This window comes from Notothenia rossii (genome assembly GCF_949606895.1).
Source record: "Notothenia rossii genome assembly, chromosome: 4".
Classification (NCBI taxonomy): domain Eukaryota; kingdom Metazoa; phylum Chordata; class Actinopteri; order Perciformes; family Nototheniidae; genus Notothenia; species Notothenia rossii.
Window position 1 is genome coordinate 23,284,208 of NC_136902.1, and position 20,835 is coordinate 23,305,042.

At 39.1% G+C, this 20,835-nt stretch overlaps 1 protein-coding gene across 16 annotated transcripts in view; it reads left to right on the forward strand.

Annotated features, from left to right (window-relative positions):
• The window catches only part of kif1b (kinesin family member 1B), a 59,133-nt gene that overhangs the window by 24,743 nt on the left and 13,555 nt on the right, over positions 1 to 20,835 (forward strand). For 8 of the 16 annotated variants that reach the window (XM_079675987.1, XM_079675998.1, XM_079676002.1 and 5 more), the window contains 16 exons: positions 674 to 753; positions 1,270 to 1,345; positions 2,539 to 2,618; positions 3,038 to 3,144; positions 3,392 to 3,475; positions 4,709 to 4,889; positions 5,036 to 5,108; positions 12,877 to 12,988; positions 13,102 to 13,119; positions 13,825 to 13,973; positions 14,823 to 15,001; positions 15,799 to 15,936; positions 17,041 to 17,292; positions 19,400 to 19,518; positions 20,073 to 20,158; positions 20,692 to 20,821. In XM_079675987.1, the coding sequence (XP_079532113.1) occupies positions 674 to 753; positions 1,270 to 1,345; positions 2,539 to 2,618; positions 3,038 to 3,144; positions 3,392 to 3,475; positions 4,709 to 4,889; positions 5,036 to 5,108; positions 12,877 to 12,988; positions 13,102 to 13,119; positions 13,825 to 13,973; positions 14,823 to 15,001; positions 15,799 to 15,936; positions 17,041 to 17,292; positions 19,400 to 19,518; positions 20,073 to 20,158; positions 20,692 to 20,821 (1,864 nt within the window). Of the gene's footprint in view, positions 1 to 673; positions 754 to 1,269; positions 1,346 to 2,538; positions 2,619 to 3,037; positions 3,145 to 3,391; positions 3,476 to 4,708; positions 4,890 to 5,035; positions 5,109 to 7,233; positions 11,031 to 12,876; positions 12,989 to 13,101; positions 13,120 to 13,824; positions 13,974 to 14,822; positions 15,002 to 15,798; positions 15,937 to 17,040; positions 17,293 to 19,399; positions 19,519 to 20,072; positions 20,159 to 20,691; positions 20,822 to 20,835 lie in introns of those variants that run through there. The other 8 variants (XM_079675995.1, XM_079676000.1, XM_079675988.1 and 5 more) reach the window with 3 other exon arrangements.

Consider the following 20,835-nt stretch of genomic DNA (forward strand, 5'->3'; position numbering starts at 1 on the left):
AACCTTTAATCAAAACACGTTCCGCCCTTCAGTCCTCATATGGCCTCTGAGTTTTACTTCTCACGCTCGCAGTACACTCTCTCTGTTGATAAGAAAACACATTGCAAAGACCAACCATGAGGAGCTGCAGTTTCCATGGCAACTATGGTGCCCAGTCTATCTGTCATCCAATGACGTCAAACACCAACGCAGACAAGGACGAAATTGGATAAAAATAGATCCAAGTCGCATTGGCTTTTAGATTTAATAGTGATCTTTAATAAAGGTGTCACAGCTGTGTGAGTGAGACGGAAACAAAGATCACAGTCAAAGTCACCTTTACAATTCCCCTTAAAGCTCAGTACTGCCCAACATAACAATTCATTATTGTATTAAACTAAGATGACTACATTAAACATTATCAGAACGGGGAACTCAGAAAGTTATGTTTTCATGCCATAACATAGACCATTATGTGGGACTGCCCTTCTCTGTTGTCGTGACTGACTCAAAATGTTCTTTAATGAAAGAAAGCATATGAACATGGCCAAGAAAACTTGTTTATCACTAGTTTAAATCTTTTTAATCCAGACTTGGTGTTACTGAGTTTAGTACCCTGTAGCTACTCCAGTGCTACAGGTAATACTAAATCACAATCATTGTGTTTTCCTCACACTTTGCCTCTGTTGTTCAGGAATCAGAAAAGATTATTGCCGAGCTCAATGAAACCTGGGAAGAGAAACTGCGAAAGACTGAGGCAATCCGCATGGAGAGGTCAGTATTAACATCATACGTGTGCATCCACCCCTCCCTCAATTCATCTGTGTCTTGTCAGTGCTAGACAAACCCCCCATAGCCCCCTCTCTGTATTCTCCCCCCTCTGTGCCGCTCCCTTTCTTCACCGATCTGCCACATTTCCGCTGCACTTGTTCTGTCTATTTCCCTTCCCTTCTCTGTTGTCACACTCAGCCGCACAAACACCCCTCTCACACCCCTTTCTCCCCCTTTATCCACTCATCTGTGGCTGCAGACATAAACCATGTTACTGTCTGTCCATTGAGTCTCACTGGTGCCATTCTCTGCCTGTCGTCACTCCACAAATCACACACTGTGATGCTGTTCACCATCACTTCTCATCCTGTTTGTCTTATCAACGCAAAGGCGCTTTTCTGGAAATAAATGTACCGAGTGTGTGTAACTCTATTGCAGAAAGTATCTGCAAGAGAATATGTGCCATTATATATGTGTTATTCCTCCTGAGGGTCTGACACATGTTTTACTTCCTTACAGGGAGGCATTGCTTGCAGAGATGGGTGTGGCAATCCGTGAAGATGGAGGCACTTTGGGGGTCTTCTCTCCTAAAAAGGTAAATCAGACATGAGACACGAGCACTGAGGGTGATGGTGGTTGCCTGTTTCGATTTTCCCATGGGTGTTGATGCACACCTTTCCACCATCACTTCCTCTCTTCTGTTTCCTGTGTTATCTTTTTCCATGAGAACCCTCCCTGTCACTGTTTTTTCTCATCTCCTCACTTAATCATTCTGTCTGTCTCTCCACTCTGTTATTTGCTTCCTTCACACACTCAGCTTAGCCAGGAAATGCCATTTGACGAACAGTTTGATTGTTTTGCCACCAAGAAGGTTTGTTTTCATTAGAATTAGCAGACAAAGCACCCTTCCTGCACTAGATGAGGTTAAGTGTTGAGTAGTGCTTAACATCCTTAAAATGCTGGTCAGAGTTGTCCCTATGGTTACCGCACTGTTGCACAGATCTACATTTATTGTAACTCCTGTTTGTAGCATCTACGATTAATATCCCTCTCCATTATTAACTTTATATAATGATGGGATTTAATTAAGGTTCTGTGAAGTACAATTATACACAGACCACTTGAATCGAGGTTTATCTTTAAATATAATACCTAGCTCTGAGTAGATTATTTAAATGTGTCCTTAAGCTGCTTATTAGCACTGTCATGGGGCTTATTCATTTACAGGCAATGGTATATTTCCCTCACTCTCCTTACCGCTCCGGCATGTCTCAGTTGAGGAGACCAGGAAGACCAATAGGTGTATTATGGTATTAGCACTAGCTGTCCCTAGATCAGCTGTGGTTTCAGAAAATGTCCCCTATTTGAATCCTTCCCGACTCCTCCACTGCATATCGATTTGTTTTCTTCCATTCATTTTTTTTCTCTCCTTTCACTCACTGCTGCTCTATGGGTTAGCTTTTCGTTGAGAAGTCTTGTGATCTTTATACAGACTTTAATGGGGTGTTCTCCCCAAAAAAGGTTGGTGGTTTAGCGGAGTAGCTGCTAGCATAATATCTAGTGATACTGTGATGTTTCAGACTCTAGGAGTGTCAGCACTGTGTCAATGTGACCCTTTCTGTCCGTGTACTGTATATCATGTATCACTGACAGCAGAGAGTGATTTAAGAATATGCTCACTTTTTATTTTTAGTGTTGGTATAGATTGGTCTGTGAAAACATGATGCAAGTAGAGAAATTCTAGAAATATTTTTGTGGTAAACCGTCTGTTTTATGTTTCATGTATAGACTCCACACCTGGTTAACCTAAATGAGGATCCTCTCATGTCAGAGTGCCTGCTCTACTACATCAAAGACGGAATTACAAGGTAACCCAAACCTGCATGATGACACTGAAATGAAGGTGTAAGAGTTGCATTTCTTCCAGGCAGTGGAAGTTCCTCTTGCTTCACTTCAAAAGAGTAAGATTTAAATACGGAGTCAGAGAAAACTGGCTTAAAATCTGCCACTGCTCACCAAAGGTTTTGCCTTCTAAAGTTACTTTCCTCCCCTCTTTGTCCTTGTGCTCCCCTTAGAAGACTATTCCTGTTGAGTATTCTGTTACAATCACGCCTCCAGGGGGACAATAACGGGTGACAGAGTTACAGACGAAAACACCTATTGTCCTTTGGGGGTGTTGCTTTCTTAAAATATATTCCATTTAACTTCTGCCGCTGACTTTTAAATGAAATGGCTGCCAACACAAAGAGACTTCACTCTCTCATAATGGCATCTCTTATTGTTTCAGGGTGGGTCAGGCTGATGCTGAAAGACGTCAGGACATTGTTTTAAGTGGTGCTCATATCAGGGAAGAGCACTGCGTCTTCCGCAGCGAGAGGAATCTCAATGGAAATGGTGAGGCACTATATTATGAGTTTGCTTGCTTAACTTTGCCATGGCATATGTGATTTGAATATCTGGATTATCATCAGATTTGAAACAAATCAATAAGTCTGGATGGTATTGGTGGATAAATATATAATCAAAGTTTATCTTCTGTTGCTAATGGAAACATTCTGTCCTGTCAGTAATCAGTACATACCCTGAATTAGATCTTCTCAGAATGAGTCACTGATGATTGGTTGTTCTGATTTTGCTAAAGTTGTCGTCATGCTGGTGCCATGCGAGGGATCTGAAACGTACGTCAACGGCAAGCGTGTTGAGGATTCAATCCAGCTACGTTCAGGTAAATCTCACATTTTTGAAAATAAAGTTATCAATGATCTGTGAATGTGATGTTTTTGTTATTTCTGTTAAGCCGGAATGAGGTGACTAATAAAATGATAATTGAATTTGTATAATGGGTTTTTCCTGGGGCGTCATAAATAACAGTTGTACAATGTGGTTTATAGCAGTGGTTCTCAATTGGTCAGGCCTCGGGACCCACTTTTTACTTGGTCAATACATCGCGACCCAGCATTTTGAAGCACTCAAATCTATTCAACAAAAAGTCGTGCTGTAATATACGCTTTTCAGCATACAATATTAATACAAGTGAAGTACAGTGCATATATCCCTTCACAGAACTAATGTATGCTTTTAAAAAAGGTTTAATGAGATGATGGAATCAAAGCTGAACTATATAAAAAGGCACACATGCTGAAAACCCAACCCCAGCAGGGGGGTATGGGGGGATTCTCCCACGTTTTTTTTTAGAAATACTAACATAAACTATACATTCTGGTACACTCTGAGAAGAAAATAAATAAATCTATTACTACCCGACATATTAATAATATTTTATGCAATTGTTTGTTTTTCACTTTGTTCTGACATCTTGCTGCGAGAAGAGTAAAGAGGAGATGGTCTGTGTGACTTACTTTAAATTGTGGTTAAGGGTAGATAGCCCCCATTGTTCTGTGACCTGTCAATCATCAATCCGGGGGTCATATTTCATTATGTGCTCATTTTTATCTGAAGCTGTACCCATGGATGTATAAAGAAGAGTTCTACCGCAAAGTTATTCTCCGTGGGGACTTCCGGCAACAATCTTGATTCTGATTGGCCAGAAGACTCGAAAAAACATCAGCAAAGATATTTTATTGTGAAGATGATCACTACGTGACAAAAGTTTTCAAAACCGTTTATGGTCTCCGGTACTTCCAGTCCAACGCCGACTGCATGCACAGCGTTAGAAAATCGGGCCTTCAGAATAAAAGTTTGACTTTTTCCCCAAAAAGAAATTCCAATTTATTTTTTTTGTTCTTCACTCACACATCCGCGACCCATTCGAAACGAGTCCGCGACCCACTTTTGGGTCGCGAACCACTGGTTTATAGCATCTATTCTGATGCTTTAACCTACATTTTAAACAAAATGTTGGAGTTCTTACATTTACACTGTTCTATCAGCACTTAATAAACAATGTCTTTGCTAATCTAACGATCCCTGCCCATTTCTCTGCCCCGTCTTCTTTCAGGTAACCGTATCATTATGGGAAAGAACCATGTGTTCCGGTTTAACCATCCTGAGCAGGCACGAGCTGAAAGAGAAAAGACGCCAACGGCAGAAACCCCTGTGGAGCCGGTGGATTGGACCTTTGCTCAGAGAGAGCTGCTGGAGAAGCAGGGCATCGACATGAAGCAGGAGATGGAGAAAAGGTACGCAATCCATCCTGTTGGCCTTTATTTAAATGTCCTGCTATAAGTATCTGTAGTGATCTGTTGGGTTTCAAATATGGATGCTAAAGTATATCATCATTTGTGTGATGTATTTCATAATAGGCAATATGCTGTCATTTACATAGGCTCACTGAGATGGAAATCTTGTACAAAAAGGAAAAGGAAGAAGCAGACCAGCTTCTGGAGCAGCAGCGACTGGTGAGTTCAAATCAGCTGGAATTAAATCAAACCCACTTTGTAAATGTTATTGATTCAGTTTTCTGTATTTGTAACGTTAGAAGTTGTAGACAAGTTAGTAGTAGCTGCATTGTGGGTTTATTAGATATTAAGCCATTATTTATTTCATGCCTTTTGGGAGTTATTTTTTATTCAAGGCAGCTTCTCTTGATTCAGATAGTTTGTGATATTTTGAGTTTAATTTGGCTGAAATGCGTGGAGTTCAAAGTTAAAGCATGGTTTTTCTATGGTCAATACCATTTTGAAAGCTAGTTTCTGTTTTTTTGGATGATAGCTTCACTTGGTCCTTTTAAATCTGACTAGTACTAATTCTCACTCTGTGCTCTGACACTTTTGAGATGTCTGTGTGCGTGATTCACACGTTTACTGCTAGCGCATGTCTGTTCTTCTTGCATGGTTGGTTTTCTGGTTTGAGAAAGATTGCCTATCTCTTGGGTTCTCTATAGCATTTTGATTGAGCGAGAATTAGATGTTGAAGCTTTCCCCTTTCCAAATCCCTGTTTTCATTTTTCTTGTGTCTTCTATAGTGGATCTGAATCTTGCAAAACAGCAACTTACGGCTAACGTTTTTTGATATTATATTCAAAATTAATCTTAAACCTGAATATTGCTCAGTAAAGATTGAAACACATTGCCTCGTTTTTATAAAGTGACGCTGCTTTTGCATGGTTCATGTTAATAGCATGTTTTCCTAACTCGTTCAGTAATGGTTCTGGACTAATTGCAGTGTTTGCTGTTGAGCTGGTCAGCTTTGAAGCGGCTGTTGATTTGCTTGGATTAGATTTCTACTCTAGTTTTCTTGCTCTGTTTTTATCCTGAGTTTCATCTCTCCAATGCAGTTGCTGACATGTCCAATGCATTGTGATAACAAAAAAATCCCACTGTAGTTTTTTGACAGATAGTGACAATGTGGTTTCTCATTGACTTCTTTGGCTACCTCTCTTTGCTAGCCTTACATGGCACCGGCATAGTACACTGAGGGCAACAACAGAGTTATCGCTGCTTAAATCAGTGAATCACAGACCTCTACTCATACGACTGGTATTATGTGCAGAGCCTCAGGCATAGGGGTTCAGACTCCCAGCAACATAACATCCAATTCTAGCTATAGATACACTACATACACAATACATGAATTATTTGTACCAAATGGTTGTGATCTGTAATGTACTTTGTCTACGAAAAATGAGAAACTGCATTTTTTCAAACTAACATCTTTCTTGTAGTGGATTAACACTTACCCTCTCGCCTGCCTCTCCTCTCTCTACTGGCTTTCTGATCAACCGCAAGAACACTTTGTCTTCTAACTCACTGCTAACACAAAAGCCTTTCAAACCTTCTGGACTAAAGGGAGAAAGCTCCAAAATGCATCTACATGCATGCCGCTGTAGCATGTTTGGGATCCAGCTTTCAAATCAAAATACATTTAATTAAGAAGAGGAACATGACAAACGAACAGAAGTGCTCCGATCATCCCCTATCGTCTATTGATATTTATTTTCTAATCATGATAGACATGCTTTATACCTTTTTACATCAATGTGCAACATTGGGAACAATATTGTTAAAGCTGATAACCCCATTTATTATATCTGAAAACCCTTTGAGCTATAGATACTTATATTAATATCCATTTATTTTTATCAATATCACCATTTCACTAGAGATGATATCAGAACAACAAACTGACAGGCAAGCAAGTCAATGGAAGCCACTGATTGTTGGATATTTATTTGTATTTCTATCTTTATTTTGAACATAATTATGGATGGATGTATACTGCATGTTGCCATACATCGTAAAATAATGATGTATGCACAATATTTATTAAACATTACAGTGTAATAGTTATCTTTGGCAAATATCCTAAATCTCAAAATTCTGACGCACAAAGCTCTGTCTGATTGGATTACAATTCTAATCAAGCTTTAACTTTACTCATAGTTGAAGTTCCCATGTTGCATATTCATAACTTTTAATCATTCTTTTATTTTAAAAGTCGCCCCTTCATCTTCTCTTTGATTTCTCATTTTAATTTCTCCTTTTTTTGGGAACCTTTTGGTTTGTGTCCTGTTGTTTTCTCAAGGATGGAGACTCTGATAGTGGGGATGACTCAGATAAGAGGTCTTGTGAAGAGAGCTGGAGACTGATCACTTCCTTGAGGGAAAAGCTGCCACCCAGCAAGCTACAGTCCATAGTGAGAAAGTGTGGATTACCCAGCAGTGGGAAGATAAGAGAGCAAGTAAAAATGTACCAGGTCCCTCAGCGGCGTCGCATCACCAAGGACTCCAAGTGGGTGACCATCTCCGACCTGAAGATCCAGGCAGTCAAAGAAATTTGCTATGAAGTAGCCCTCAATGACTTCCGCCAAACACGGCAGGAAATCGAAGCACTGGCCATAGTAAAAATGAAGGAGCTTTGTGCTAGCTACAGCAAGAAGGACCCCAACGAGCGGGACTCGTGGAGGGCGGTGGCTCGGGACGTTTGGGACACTGTAGGGGTTGGTGATGAGCGCATTGAGGACGTCGTTACCAATGGGCCACGACCAGGAGTGGTTGTAATGGACGACCTGAAGGTGCACATTGATAAACTTGAAGACATCTTGCACGAGGTAAAGAAGCAAAACAATATGAAGGATGAGGAGATCCGTACCCTCAGAAATAAGATGGTTAAAATGGAAAAGGTTCTTCCACTCATCACCCCAGAGAGCCAAGAAAAGCCTCCTGTAGTCACCTCCACTACCTCTGCCACATCCCCAAGAGAAGGGAAACCTCCCTTGCCAGAAAAGCCTGATGATGAGGATGTAGATTCACCAACAGGCCAAAGTGCAGGCGATGACTCTACCCTGAAGCGAGGCCACATGCGCTGGATGCGTCAAGAGCAGGTGCGCCTCAAGAACCTTCAGCAACAAGAGATCTCAAAACAGCTCCGCCGGCAGACCGGACCACACCGCTTCATACCCCCAGAAGATCGCAAGCTGCGCTTCCCCTTCAAAAGCAACCCTAAGCACCGCAACTCGTGGAGCCCAGGCACTCATATTATAATCACAGATCAGCAAGTCATTGAGCTAAAGGTGCCCAAAGAAGCTGTAGAGGAAGACGAGGGCGAAAGCCTGAATGGAGAAGGACTGCAGTCTAAAGAAAGGATGGCTGCTTCACTGATCCAAGTCAGTCCTCCATTACCAAGCCCATCAGTCCAGTTCAGGAGCAAAGACTTGGAGCAAGGTTTAAGCCAGGGTCACAGACATAACTATAGGAACAATCAGAACCAGCAGCACCATGAACGAAGCCGCAGCAACTCTTTTAATTACCGCCAGCGGCCTTCTGGCTCCATGGAGTCACTGCAGCAGTCTGAAAGCAACAGGAGGCACACACAAGCTTTCTACCAGCCCCGCCAAAATCAGGCTCATCCCCAGCAACACCACCAACAACAGCCCTGCCACTACGATAACATGATGTATACAGATGGTAGATACAATGGCTATCAGCAGTACCAACACACTGACCACGCTAACCATCCAATCAACTTTCAGCCACCTCCGAGAATGCGCAGGCAGATGTCTGCTCCAAATCTAAAAGCCAGCAGAGAGACGGCAGTTTGAGTGGGACATGTTGAATGAGGAACTAGTTTTAATATACTTTTGAGTAGTAAAAATACATTACAGATCACAACAGCTCAGAATCATGTGAGTCACACAACTCAAACCGACTGTGACTTTTGCACTTGATCAGTGTGTTATTGGTTGATCCAAAAGTATTGTATGTATTATAAGGAGACATTTTATCATCATCATCACCATAATATATGCCGTTTTACGAGTTTTTGCTGCATTGTGTGCCCTGTGATCACTAGCATTGGGAGAGCTGTCATAAGGAATTGAAGCCAACAGATGATAAAGGGACTGTTCTTTTGTTTTTGTTCTGAAGAGACACGCCATGCCTACTCTGCTCATCTTTTATCATGTGTGACAATTCATCAATCATGCTTTGATTTGCCAAAATTGTCTTCTTGGTTGAATTTCTGAGTTTACATATTTGCCATTTTAACATTGGTCTATCTTGAATGTTTTTAGCCACGACAATATAAACACACTGAAGTGTCTAGACTTTGGTTGTGATTGTTCCCTAAACACCCTATATATATATTATTTTTTTTGATGTACCATGTAACTGAATTTCAGGATGGAAACATCAATTATCTTTGCAGTTTTTCATTTTTTTTTGCTGTACTTCATAAAACATTTACTTTCATAAATCACCATTGGCCTAGAATCAAAAGACCAGCCTGCTGGACATTTTAAATAATGGAATAACTTGATGCACTAGTCAATTGACTGCCTTTTAAACAGACTGAAATATTGGTTTAAAGAATGTGGTATTCAAAAGGTGCCTTTTTATGCCTTAACATATTAATCCCGCTGTGCATTACACATTCAATATTTTCTTTCTTTGCTTTTTAATTCAGTCTTCATGCACAGGGTTTTAAGTTAAAATGTGCAAAGGAATCTTCTGAACTTGCCTAACCAAACTAACCTTTTTTAAGTAACACTGATTTATTCAAATGCTTAGTTCAAGCCACTTGATTGCTGGATACCAACCTTCCTTTCTTAGATGTATTTCAAATATATAACTTTCACCTTGTATTTCAGTATAATAATGAGTTAGTTGTTAAAGACACACATTTCAATGTTAAGTCATAAATTACACTATTAAAACTGTTTTTTAAAAACTACCCACAGAGCTTATTAAATATAAGAACCACTATGCTGAAATCCTAGGGGGGTGGACCTAACTTTAACATAAATTCCACTAATCCAGAAAGATCAAGAACAAATTGAGTTTCTTCCTGTATCAACCACACTTCCTCAGTTGAGCTCTGATTTCTTAAAATGACATTCTGGGTTTGTGGTTCACTGAGTAAGCACAGAGTTCTCTGTGTTTCAATTCAATGTCCTTCAGAGTGTTGTCATGGCTCCCAAAGACTTGGCTTAAAAATGTTGGAGAGAGGACAAAGGCTTGAAGTGTTTGAATGATGTTATTTGGGAGAACTACAATGTCAATGGAGATTTTGAAGACTGCCTTGATTTAGCTGCATCAAAACGGCACTACCTGGATAGATCTATCAGAGCGATGGCTTCTGAACTCAGTCAGTGTTTTGCCTCTGTGCTATAGCTGATGCTTATTTGAGTTAGCAGCAAGCCTGCCTGTCAATCTGCCTTTTCTTGCTGCATTCATTTCTTTAAAAGAAATGTTGATTCATTTGAATATTTAAGTACAAGATGGCCTTTAAATCATCTGTGGGAATCAGTGACACTGAGCAGAAAGCAGAGGCCATTTGAGGTTTTCAAAATGTTACATTGGTTCACAATGATGAAATGATTTTCTGTGTTTTATACTATACGTTTTGACAGTATATACTCTGCCTTTCTCTGCTGTAACAAAAACCAAATGATATAATGACATGTGCAAGTCTTTCAACCTTACGCCTCATATCTTTGACTATCTTTGCATGCGATAGCTTACATTTCTTCATCCCTAATAAGTGCTCCATTAAAGAACGTTATTTAGCGTATGCACTGGTGCCAATGGCGACCAGGGAAGCTGGAAAGTAAACCACTTCAAATGAACAGTGCGCTGTTCTTTTGAAATACATATATGTCTGTGTTAGGTCTCAGCTCAAAGTGTCTGTTGAGTGTTGTGCGTCTGCTTTTTGAATCTACAATATCAAGTGCCTCAGTGCAGCTGTGTGCCAAGTTTTGTTGCTCCTTAATCAAGCACTTTGTGCAAACATACCTATGTGAACAAGGTAAGAATATACTGAGTCTCTGTGTTGCTGGAAGATTTTCAAAATATGACTGAAATAAAACGACATGCTCCAAGTGCAGTTATTTGTTTTATATGGGTAGTATTTGTTTTTCACTGCCATTAAACCAGTTTAGGGACATCATCTCATCTGTCCATTAGGCCTGTCACAATAACTACTCTAGTTGGACAATATACAGTCCCATAAATGACCTTGAAAATCAATATTGTCATTTAAAAGCCATTTATATAGTTATAATAACAGCAAAATAATGCTAGAGCACCCTTTTAAAGAGCATTATACTTCTTATACTTAAGAATTCAATCACTGGAATTGTATTGCTAAATCAGAAGTGTCCTTTTATAAATAAATTAGAAATACTATGTAAAAAAACAAACCAAAGAAAACCACTCAAAACGACAAAAAATGTACTCAGGATCCGTCAACAAAAAGTCTTAAAAGCAGGCAAAACCCTGCTGTTCATTCTGGCCTCATGCTGACTTAAATGTTGGTGACATCCTTATTAAAACCCTCACATATGTAAACACAAAGAGCATTATCGAGGTCAGCAAATATGGTCAGGGTCCATAAGTATTTACCATAATGTAATTATCGTGGCAGGCCTTTTTGCATGAATGAACTAAACAGGAGTACCAATGTGAGACACTGTACAACACCTTACGTCAGATATGGGCTGTTTTCATTTCTATTTTTAAAACATTTTAAATGAATGTGGTACATGTCTTTATACTTTTATCCATATACATTGCTAAGGGTTTTATAAGCTATTTGTTATTACCGAAATCACATTACATATACTTTAACATGGGATAGGGATGAAAGTGTGATTAGGTGCTGTTCACTTCATTCCATCCACATAAATTGAGGCACTAAATGTAGTCTTTGCCATGCTGCAACGTAATTTCTGAATTGTAATATACATTTTGTGAATGGGCAGCTTGAAATACTGTATTCACATGAACCATTTAGGTGCACATTGTTACAAAAGCAGCTTCATGCAGATCTCTACATTCAGTAAAACTGGCTTTTTTTAGATTTCTAAATGTTCTTGAATGAATAGAATTCAGCTATTAGCTTGTTGGTGGGATTTCAGCAGGGAGGAGGTTAATGAAGAAGAAAAAGGCTGCATTGTCTTCCCAGAAGACACTGAACAAACAGGATGAGGTCATCGGGACCACGGTCTGTCCTGCTCTGATGATGATGGCGCCCCTCATTGGATTACAGTTGACTCAGCTCCCACCAGCAGCTCTGCTCTTCCATCCCAGCCTTTCCCTCTGACTATAACATGATAGTTTTTGTTTTCCTTTTCCATATTTATTTCAGAATATTTTTTAAATGTTCAATTGCATCGGCTCTAGGATTCGGATACCCACTTTTATGTATATAAAAAGTTAAACATTTCTTGGGCTTTTTTTTGCTTTTTCGGCAAGAACTATTAAATATTTTCTGATATTTTTTGGTTTTGGATTGTGTTATATGTTTCCTTGTGAACAATAGACATGTTATTATTTATGATTAGTGTAATATATTTTAACCTCTTCAAGTTATCAATAGCTTTCACTTCGAGTGTTTTACATCCAAAACACGCAGTATTTAATAACAGGTCTGGAAATGTACAGTATAAGAAAATGTTACACATTTAATGTATTTGTAAACCTAATTCTGTGTATCATTGCATTATTTATACATCCAGCTGCCTACCATGTATCATTTGGATCAGTAGCCAAAGTTCTCAGTACATGCCTGTAATATAGAAATAAAACTGGTAGTATTGAGTATTCCCAACATATCACTGTGTATTTTGGGTTAAATGTGGTACAGATGGCGGTCTAATTTCACAGTTTTCTTGCAGCTGATGGAGAATTGTTCATGTTTTCTCTCCTCGTCCCTGTGTGTTGGTGTGCAGGTGTACGAGAGCAAATTGCAGGAGCTTCAGAAACAGGTGGAGACTATTTCTGTGGTTACAGAGACACCTGATGAAGAAGATTTGGAGGAGGATGAGGAGGAGGAGGAGGAAGGTGTGTACTGTTAATCTTCAGCCCTGCAGATCTTTCTTTAGCAAATGTATTTAAGGCTAAAAAGTATACATATTTAAATGCAATGTTTGTTTTCTTTCACATTTTCTATCCAGAGCCTAAACTTCTGGGATGTGCGTATAGTATTTCCCATTTCATAACCAGAAGAATATAATATCAACTTCATTTAGATTAATTGAAATGTTGTAACTAATTACAAATTCAAGGTTTTAAGTCAAACTAGTCCATAAATGCAATATCCTATACTTTCTTTGAAATAAACATACTACTAATTAAACAAAACACATTTTACTTTGACCATAATTAAAGTTGTGCATGTTTTAGCCCACTACAAGTTTCTTCTACATTACTGGCTATATTTTCCGAAGCAAGCAGTGAAAATAAACTAGAAATACAGTTGTAAATCAAATTGAGAGCGATAACAGGTTCTAATTTTGGGGATGGAGCTTAACTTCTCCTGTGGTCTTACAAGAAACACACTAAAAGTCTGTATTTCCTCTCAATTTGTCTTCTGTTTGTTATAACTTAGTGCTTCATAATTTAAAGCTGACAGTAATTTATGATCTTGGAGGTCCCTAAACACATCCTAAAGGAAAAGTTAACAGCACAGTGCTTGAAAGAAACATTGAGTAAAATAAAGAAGACGACATATTCCACATGATGGATAATGTTGATTTGAAGGCAGTAATGTAAAGTACACTGGGCTAAAACAAGTACAACCACTGGCATGGTCCTTTTTGTGCATTATCATTGTGTGTGTGTGTGTGTGTGTGTGTGTTTATTTTCGTGTATGTTAACATCACCTGATTCCCCCGCAGTGCCGTGGACTCAGCACGAGTTTGAGTTAGCTCAGTGGTCTTTCAGGAAGTGGAGGTACCACCAGTTCACCTCCCTCCGCGACCAGCTGTGGGGAAGCGCCGTCTACCTGAAGGAGGCCAACGCCATCAGTGTGGAGCTAAAGAAGAAAGTGAGAAAACTGATATTGCGCTTTACGTTATTGTTCTTAAGCAGTGATTTAAGACCGGTTTTCCAGCTTTAACATTAAAGAGAAAAATGTTTTCTTTAGCACAAAACTAGTGCTAGTGAAGGCAGGAAGATTTCAAATGTATGCTGCTTTTAAATAATCGGAGAAAAAGCAGTTGAGCGGTCCTTGTAAAATGAATACAAAGAAAAAGGCAAATAAATAATTATGGATTAAAAACAACTAAAATAAGTTATTGGAGAGCCACAGTAACATTTATTTTTTCATGCCCTAATTTAAGTCAGTTGACAGCTTCAGCCTGTTGAACTGGACATCGATCTTAAAACATAATGTGTGTTTGTGCAGAAGGCAATCTTTCACATCACCCGAGCGGGGGTCCACCTTCCCATCCGGAGTGTGTGTGATTTATACGCTCGTCCAGTTCCAGGCGCTTCTAGATTGATAATGGAGATGGCTCGTCTGTCACATAGACATTTTCACAGGAGTTTTATTTATCTTTGGTTTCCTTCTGTCTGTTATTTATATCCAGTGATGTTAATTGGTTTAGCATTTTTGCCCCAGAGGATGCTGGGAAGAGTAAGACCACAAAATGGAGGCCGTTATGGATTTGTTTGACCTTTCAATCATGGTATATCTTTAATGGAAAAATACCTATCCCTTGATGTCTCCCGAGTGTTTTTAATGAAAAATGATCTTGAAGGTTCTGAGATTAAAGTCATCTTCCTTTGAGTGGATTCTCATGCTTGTTGAATGTTTTTTTTATTTGGCTTGCCTTGATGTTTTTTTAAACTCTCCAATTATTCTTTATTTCCAACCACCCCTCCCACTCTTCAGGTCCAGTTCCAGTTTGTCTTGCTGACAGACACTCTGTACTCTCCGCTGCCCCCTGAGCTCGTGTCTCCAGAGCCGGAGAAAGAGCGCGACGCCCGGCCTTTCCCCCGCACCGTGGTGGCCGTAGAGGTTCAGGACCTGAAGAACGGAGCCACACACTACTGGTCCCTTGAAAAACTCAAGTAATGCCCATACCTTAAATTAACTAATCCTATTTGTAGTTGAACATGTTTTAAATGTTAAAGGTCACACCATTTCTTCATGTCTTTTATACATAAACATGTGTAAAATGATTCTGAAAGTTTCAGGAAAAAAGATTCGCTCACTTTTTGTCCTGATCCATTTATATAAAAACCTGTCTGAAAATGAGTTGATCAGATTTTGGCCACTTCATGATGTCATAATTATTTTTTGGGCTTCTGTAACCATTAGCCAGTAACCACCCAAGGTAACCCCCCCCCCACCTTATCACCTGAATCTCCTCCTAGAGCAACTTTGTGTTATTTTTAACCAAATATCTTGCAGAGGGGCGTGGCTCCTTATTTTCATCTAAAGTAAAGACAGAGAATCTGCACTTTTGAAACAGGGCTGAAACAGAGGGGATTATGGGATGCTACAATTCATGATCTGTTTTGTGTTTCGAGCCAAACACTTCAGAGATATGTTTGTATATATCTGAGACCTATAATATATTGATACAAAATAGCATAATAGAGAACCTTTAATACTTAGTCAGCCCAACACAACATCTAGTGTATTGTGCACATTCAGTCTCTTCAGTCTGCTTTGGCTCACATTTCAGTTTTGGCTCAGTTTTCTCAATCAGCCTGTTGTCAGATCATTTATCATGCCTTAAGTAATAGAAAAAAATATACCATAAATTATAAGACTGACATCTCCGCCCTCCATCCATTAGATGAGATGTATTTTCTCGTTCTGCTTCCCGTTAATGCTAATTGCCCTGTGACGTCATCTGCAGGCAGAGGCTGGAGCAGATGAGGGAGATGTACGACCGCGCTGGAGAAATGGCCTCCACCAACCAGGAGGACGGAGAGGGCTCTCTGACAGGAAATGATCCCTTCTATGATCGCTTCCATTGGTTTAAACTGGTTGGGAGGTACGTAACAGGAACGATGGAGAAATACTAAACTGCGTATGTTGTGACTCACTTAATATTCTGCATGAATAGTGTTTGTGGTGCTGCCTGTTTGCTGTTAGAGTCCTAAGTGATAGGTTTGGTTTTTGTGGTGAAACTCAATCAGCTTTTGTGATCCATTTATTTAAAATGGATCTATGTGTGAACTTCCATAAAATCTTTCCGTTTTCATGGTCAAATTCTGTTATACAGATTACATTTCTGTCATTGGAGTCTTGTGTATAAGTGGTATAACATGTTTAAGCATAATTTATGTCTGCATTTTGTTTTGTTGTTTCTTTTTGAATCTGTGTATAATTTGGTGAATTTGTCATTTCATTTGGTGTTTTTGATTTTCATGTTCATTGTAAAATATTCCTCTGTTTATTTATCTATATACAGTCTATGGTATTTATACATTTTATTTGAAATCACATTTTATTTATTTGTAATTAGTAGTTTCTCTTACCCATTTTCATTTACCCATTGTGAACTGTTTCTGTCTGTTGCCATTCTCCTATTGATATGCCTTCTAGTTCATACAAAAGCTTGTTCATAACATAGTGGATTTGGATAAAGTGGAAACATGTGGCATTTTGTATTTGAACCAGCATGCATTAGAAGATGTGAATTTAATTATTTTAAAGTGGCATTTCATTTTGGTATAAAATAGTTTCTATAAACTGCTTTGACAGCTAGCAGCTACTTGTAATACCTGCTCTTTATTAAGTGAATCCTTATGTTGCACTTGCAATGGCTTCCAAGTAGTAGTATTAACAAATATGCTCTCAATAGATTTGGTTAATGATCAAAATTGGTAGAGGTAAAAATCAACACATCTTTACCAATGAATGTACAGATATTGTTTGTGGTAATTACATTGCAATTTCAATATTAACATTTATTTGTATGTTAGTACATGGATTTATGTTGTTTCTTTTTAAACAACATGCCATCAATGGGAACACAATGCCAAGGTGAAATGTCCTTTCAAAGCTATACTCGATGGCCTCTTTAACTCTTTTTATTGCTCCATTGTACCTTTCCTTGGTTCTTGCCACTATTTCCAAACTCCCAACCCGTCAGCTCCCCGATCTTCAACGGTTGTGTAAATGAGCGCCTGGCCGACCGCACGCCCTCTCCGACCTTCTCCACCACGGACTCGGAGATCACCGAGCTGGCGGACGAGCGTCAGAGCGAGATGTCCGACCTGATGGACGACGAGGCCTTTGTGGACGACACCAGCTCAGATGCTGGCACCGAGGAGGGCTCGGACATCTTCAGCGACGGCCAGGACCCCTTCTATGACCGCTCCCCCTGGTTCATCCTGGTGGGAAGGTTGGTGACCGGCAGCGGCATTCCCACGCCCTCCACACACAGGCTGGGACAGGGGTGTAGGGGGGGATGATGGCTTGGTTTAATAATGTTTATCTTTAATACACATATAGAGTAAAGTGACACAAATGGGGGAATACATAACATAAAGATGAATGAGTGCAGGATATAGAGCAACATAATCAAATGCAGATGAATGATATTTAAAGTACTGCTTCTCCCTCAAGTTATTATTTTCTATGTCACTAACTGACCCGATGTCCTCCACGGTGAACAAAGAATACAAATAAATAGAAAAAGTCTTGATTAATTGAATTCAATGCTTTCAACAACAGCAGAACTATCAAAACATCTTTTTAGAAACTCTCACACTCCCCTTCCAATATTACAGTAAGTCTTATTTATGAATATGCTTATTACTTACCAAAAACATTTGTCTCTAAAAGCTTGCTATTTAAAACACTTCAACATATTCTGTCTTACACTTACGCAGGCACATTTCTTTTCTGTGCGAATAATATTTATGCTATTCTTTAATATAGTTTTGCTGTTGTTAAACACATCTCCCATTTCCTTCAATTCATCAAGAATTATCCCCATTTTTGGATTTTGATTTCACCCCGGAGGCATGTTCAGGAGATGTTTAGGATACAAGATATCATTTTATATATTATTATGGTAGCTGGCAAAGTAGATTATTTAAACATTTCAGCAAATAAATAAGCATATCTTTTATTATTTATCAGCAAATCCCTCCACGGTTAGAGCATAATTTCAGAAACAGATCAAGTATTCATAGCAGCTTTGCAGAGATACATTGAACTATTTTGCAATTTAACATGATTAGCCATGCTTCTGTGCTCACAGGCCCACTTTGTATGATTTACTTTTAATTTAGACTGCGTTTCCAAAAATTGAAAAGCCACCATCCTCTTCTCTCCACCTCCTCCCAGCGTGATGTCTCATCCCCCGCCACCATCACCGCACTGACTGTATTAACTCCATCTGTGGATTTTCTGTGTCTTAAGTTGATTAGCTGTCTGTCAATTTTTTTTTTTTATCCTTGAGCCCTTGTTTGATTTATTTGTTTATTTGATTTATAACATGAATTTATTTTATAACCCTGTATGTGTTTTTTAACATTGCTCTTGAAATGTATTGTAGATATTATTAACTCACTGTTAGTTGTTATCATGCTTATTTGTGTTTAATTCATTGTCAAGAGGAAATAATGTGCTGCAGCAGCATTAGAAATCAGAGGACACGTTGTACCGAGGCCGTTGCCGTAGCACCGGTAATGTCATAGCTGAGTCATAAACAGCGTTTGCCAAGCCATGCACGCAAGCAGACTGCGCACCAGACGTAGCTCAGCCTCTACGTCACTATGACTTCAGAGATTTTCCAGATTGATATTCCTCCTACCCGGCCTCGAGTCTCCCACTAGAGGAGGAGGAGGAGGAGGAGGAGGAGGAGGAGGGGGGGACACAAACAAAGAGTAGGTCACCAGGGGTGCAGCAAAACAAATCAAGCCCTAAAAAAAACACGTCAGCGAGTGTGTGTGAGTTAGAGACCAACATCTCTATATCTGTATTACGACACAATAAACAAGTCTTTTACAACCTTTACTGCTGCGTCCCAGGCGATCTGTCATCTCCCTGTCCCACAGTTTAAAAATAAAGAGGATGCTTTAAACTGCTGCTGATTTCAGAGTGCTGGAGCAATCAGACTGTAATGTTCACATGGTTTTTCTTTTTTCATTATTTTGTTCAATCCTTAACATTATTGTTTCTAATGCTGTATGTTATAGGAGTTGTTAATGTATGCTTTATTTGCACATTATGATATTTAAATCATTGTAAAGACATGTATGTCAGTAAATAATGTAAAGCTTTTAAAATATTGTCTGTCTCTACTCAGATACTTTTCAATTGGGAGCTATACAATTTGTTTTAATAAGCTTTATTAATTGCAATACATTGCAGTTATATAACAAACAAAAAAAACAGAAATCATCATTAATACGATTTAAAATGTGTCTCCTGGATCCAAGGACTTCAACTGTTTCACACTGCAGCAGAATTTCAAGTCTCTGTCCTCCTTTTCCTCGCAGAGCTTTCGTGTACCTGAGCAACCTGCTGTACCCTGTGCCACTGGTGCACCGTGTTGCCATAGTAACAGAGAAGGGCGAGGTGCGTGGTTTCCTGCGTGTGGGGGTCCAGGCTATAGCTGGTGAGTAATTAATGAGATTTTCTAATGAGCACGACTGCTAGCATCTCTATGCAAAGGTTATGCCTGCTAATCACTCATTCCACATTCACTTTATTGGGCTTTATAGATTGGGCTTTCATCCGTAAAAAACAATCCACATGTACATAAATAGACAAGCGTGAGGGTAAATCAAAAGAAGATACAGATCTAAGAATATGAAAACATAAACTAATGATAATAAACTGTGCGATATCCATGTGAAACAGGCTGTTTAACTTACATTTGAATAATATAGTTAAAGAAAACCTACATAATATGTTTCAATTACATGTATCGGTGCCATATTTTATTATTTAGATGGCTAAATATATTGAACTCAAACCTAATAGCTAGATAACTGTTTCTGACTTCAATTTTTGATATATATTTGTGAGAACGTTTTGCAAAGCCACAGATCTGGTGGCAGAGAGAACACTCCCTCAGATGTTCTGTGTGTTCCTTTAAAGTGCTCTGTCGGTTTGAGTCTGCCATGTCTGCGTTAGATCCTGATAAAAGTTTATTTTGTCTCTTTGTAGCTGACGAGGAGGCCCCAGACTACGGGTCAGGAGTTAGACAGTCAGGAACCGCCAAGATTTCCTTTGATGACGAGTACTTCAAAAAGGTGAGCCCTGAGTCAAATGGAAGAAGATTCAAAACTAAGACACTGCGAGAGAGTGGGTGTTAAATATTTAGGATCAAACACAAAGTCACAGAGGCTGGAGATGTGTTAGTGTTCTTGCTACAAACAATGTCACACTTTCCTCCAATACTTTATTTAATACCTGTCATTACTAGTTACTTTGCAGACTCAGGTTAATAATACAATACTAATAGTAATAAAATGATGATGTAATATGGTGTAAAGATTGTTGTGGGTAATTCAAATGCTACCCGGATTATATAAAGTAAAACAGTTAGAATTCAGTCATATATTATATAGGTTATTCTGAAATTAGCTACTCTATATGAGTGCTTTTACTTTTTGTAATTATGTTTTATTTCTAATACTTTTGTCCTTTTACCCAAGTTACATAATGCAGGACCTTTACTTGTAACTTCATATTTCTAAACCTTGGTAATACTTATTTAAAGTAAAAGATCAGGGTACTTCTTCTACCAGCTCTATACTGATGTCTTGTTCATCTTCCTCCCCAGAATGACTTTTCCTCCGCGGTGATGACCCACTCCGGCCTGTCCCTGGAAGAGCTGCGCATTGTGGAGGGTCAGGGCCAGAGTTCAGAGGCCACCACACCCTCAGAGGAGCTCAACAGAATCAATGACATGGGTAAGGCTGCCAGA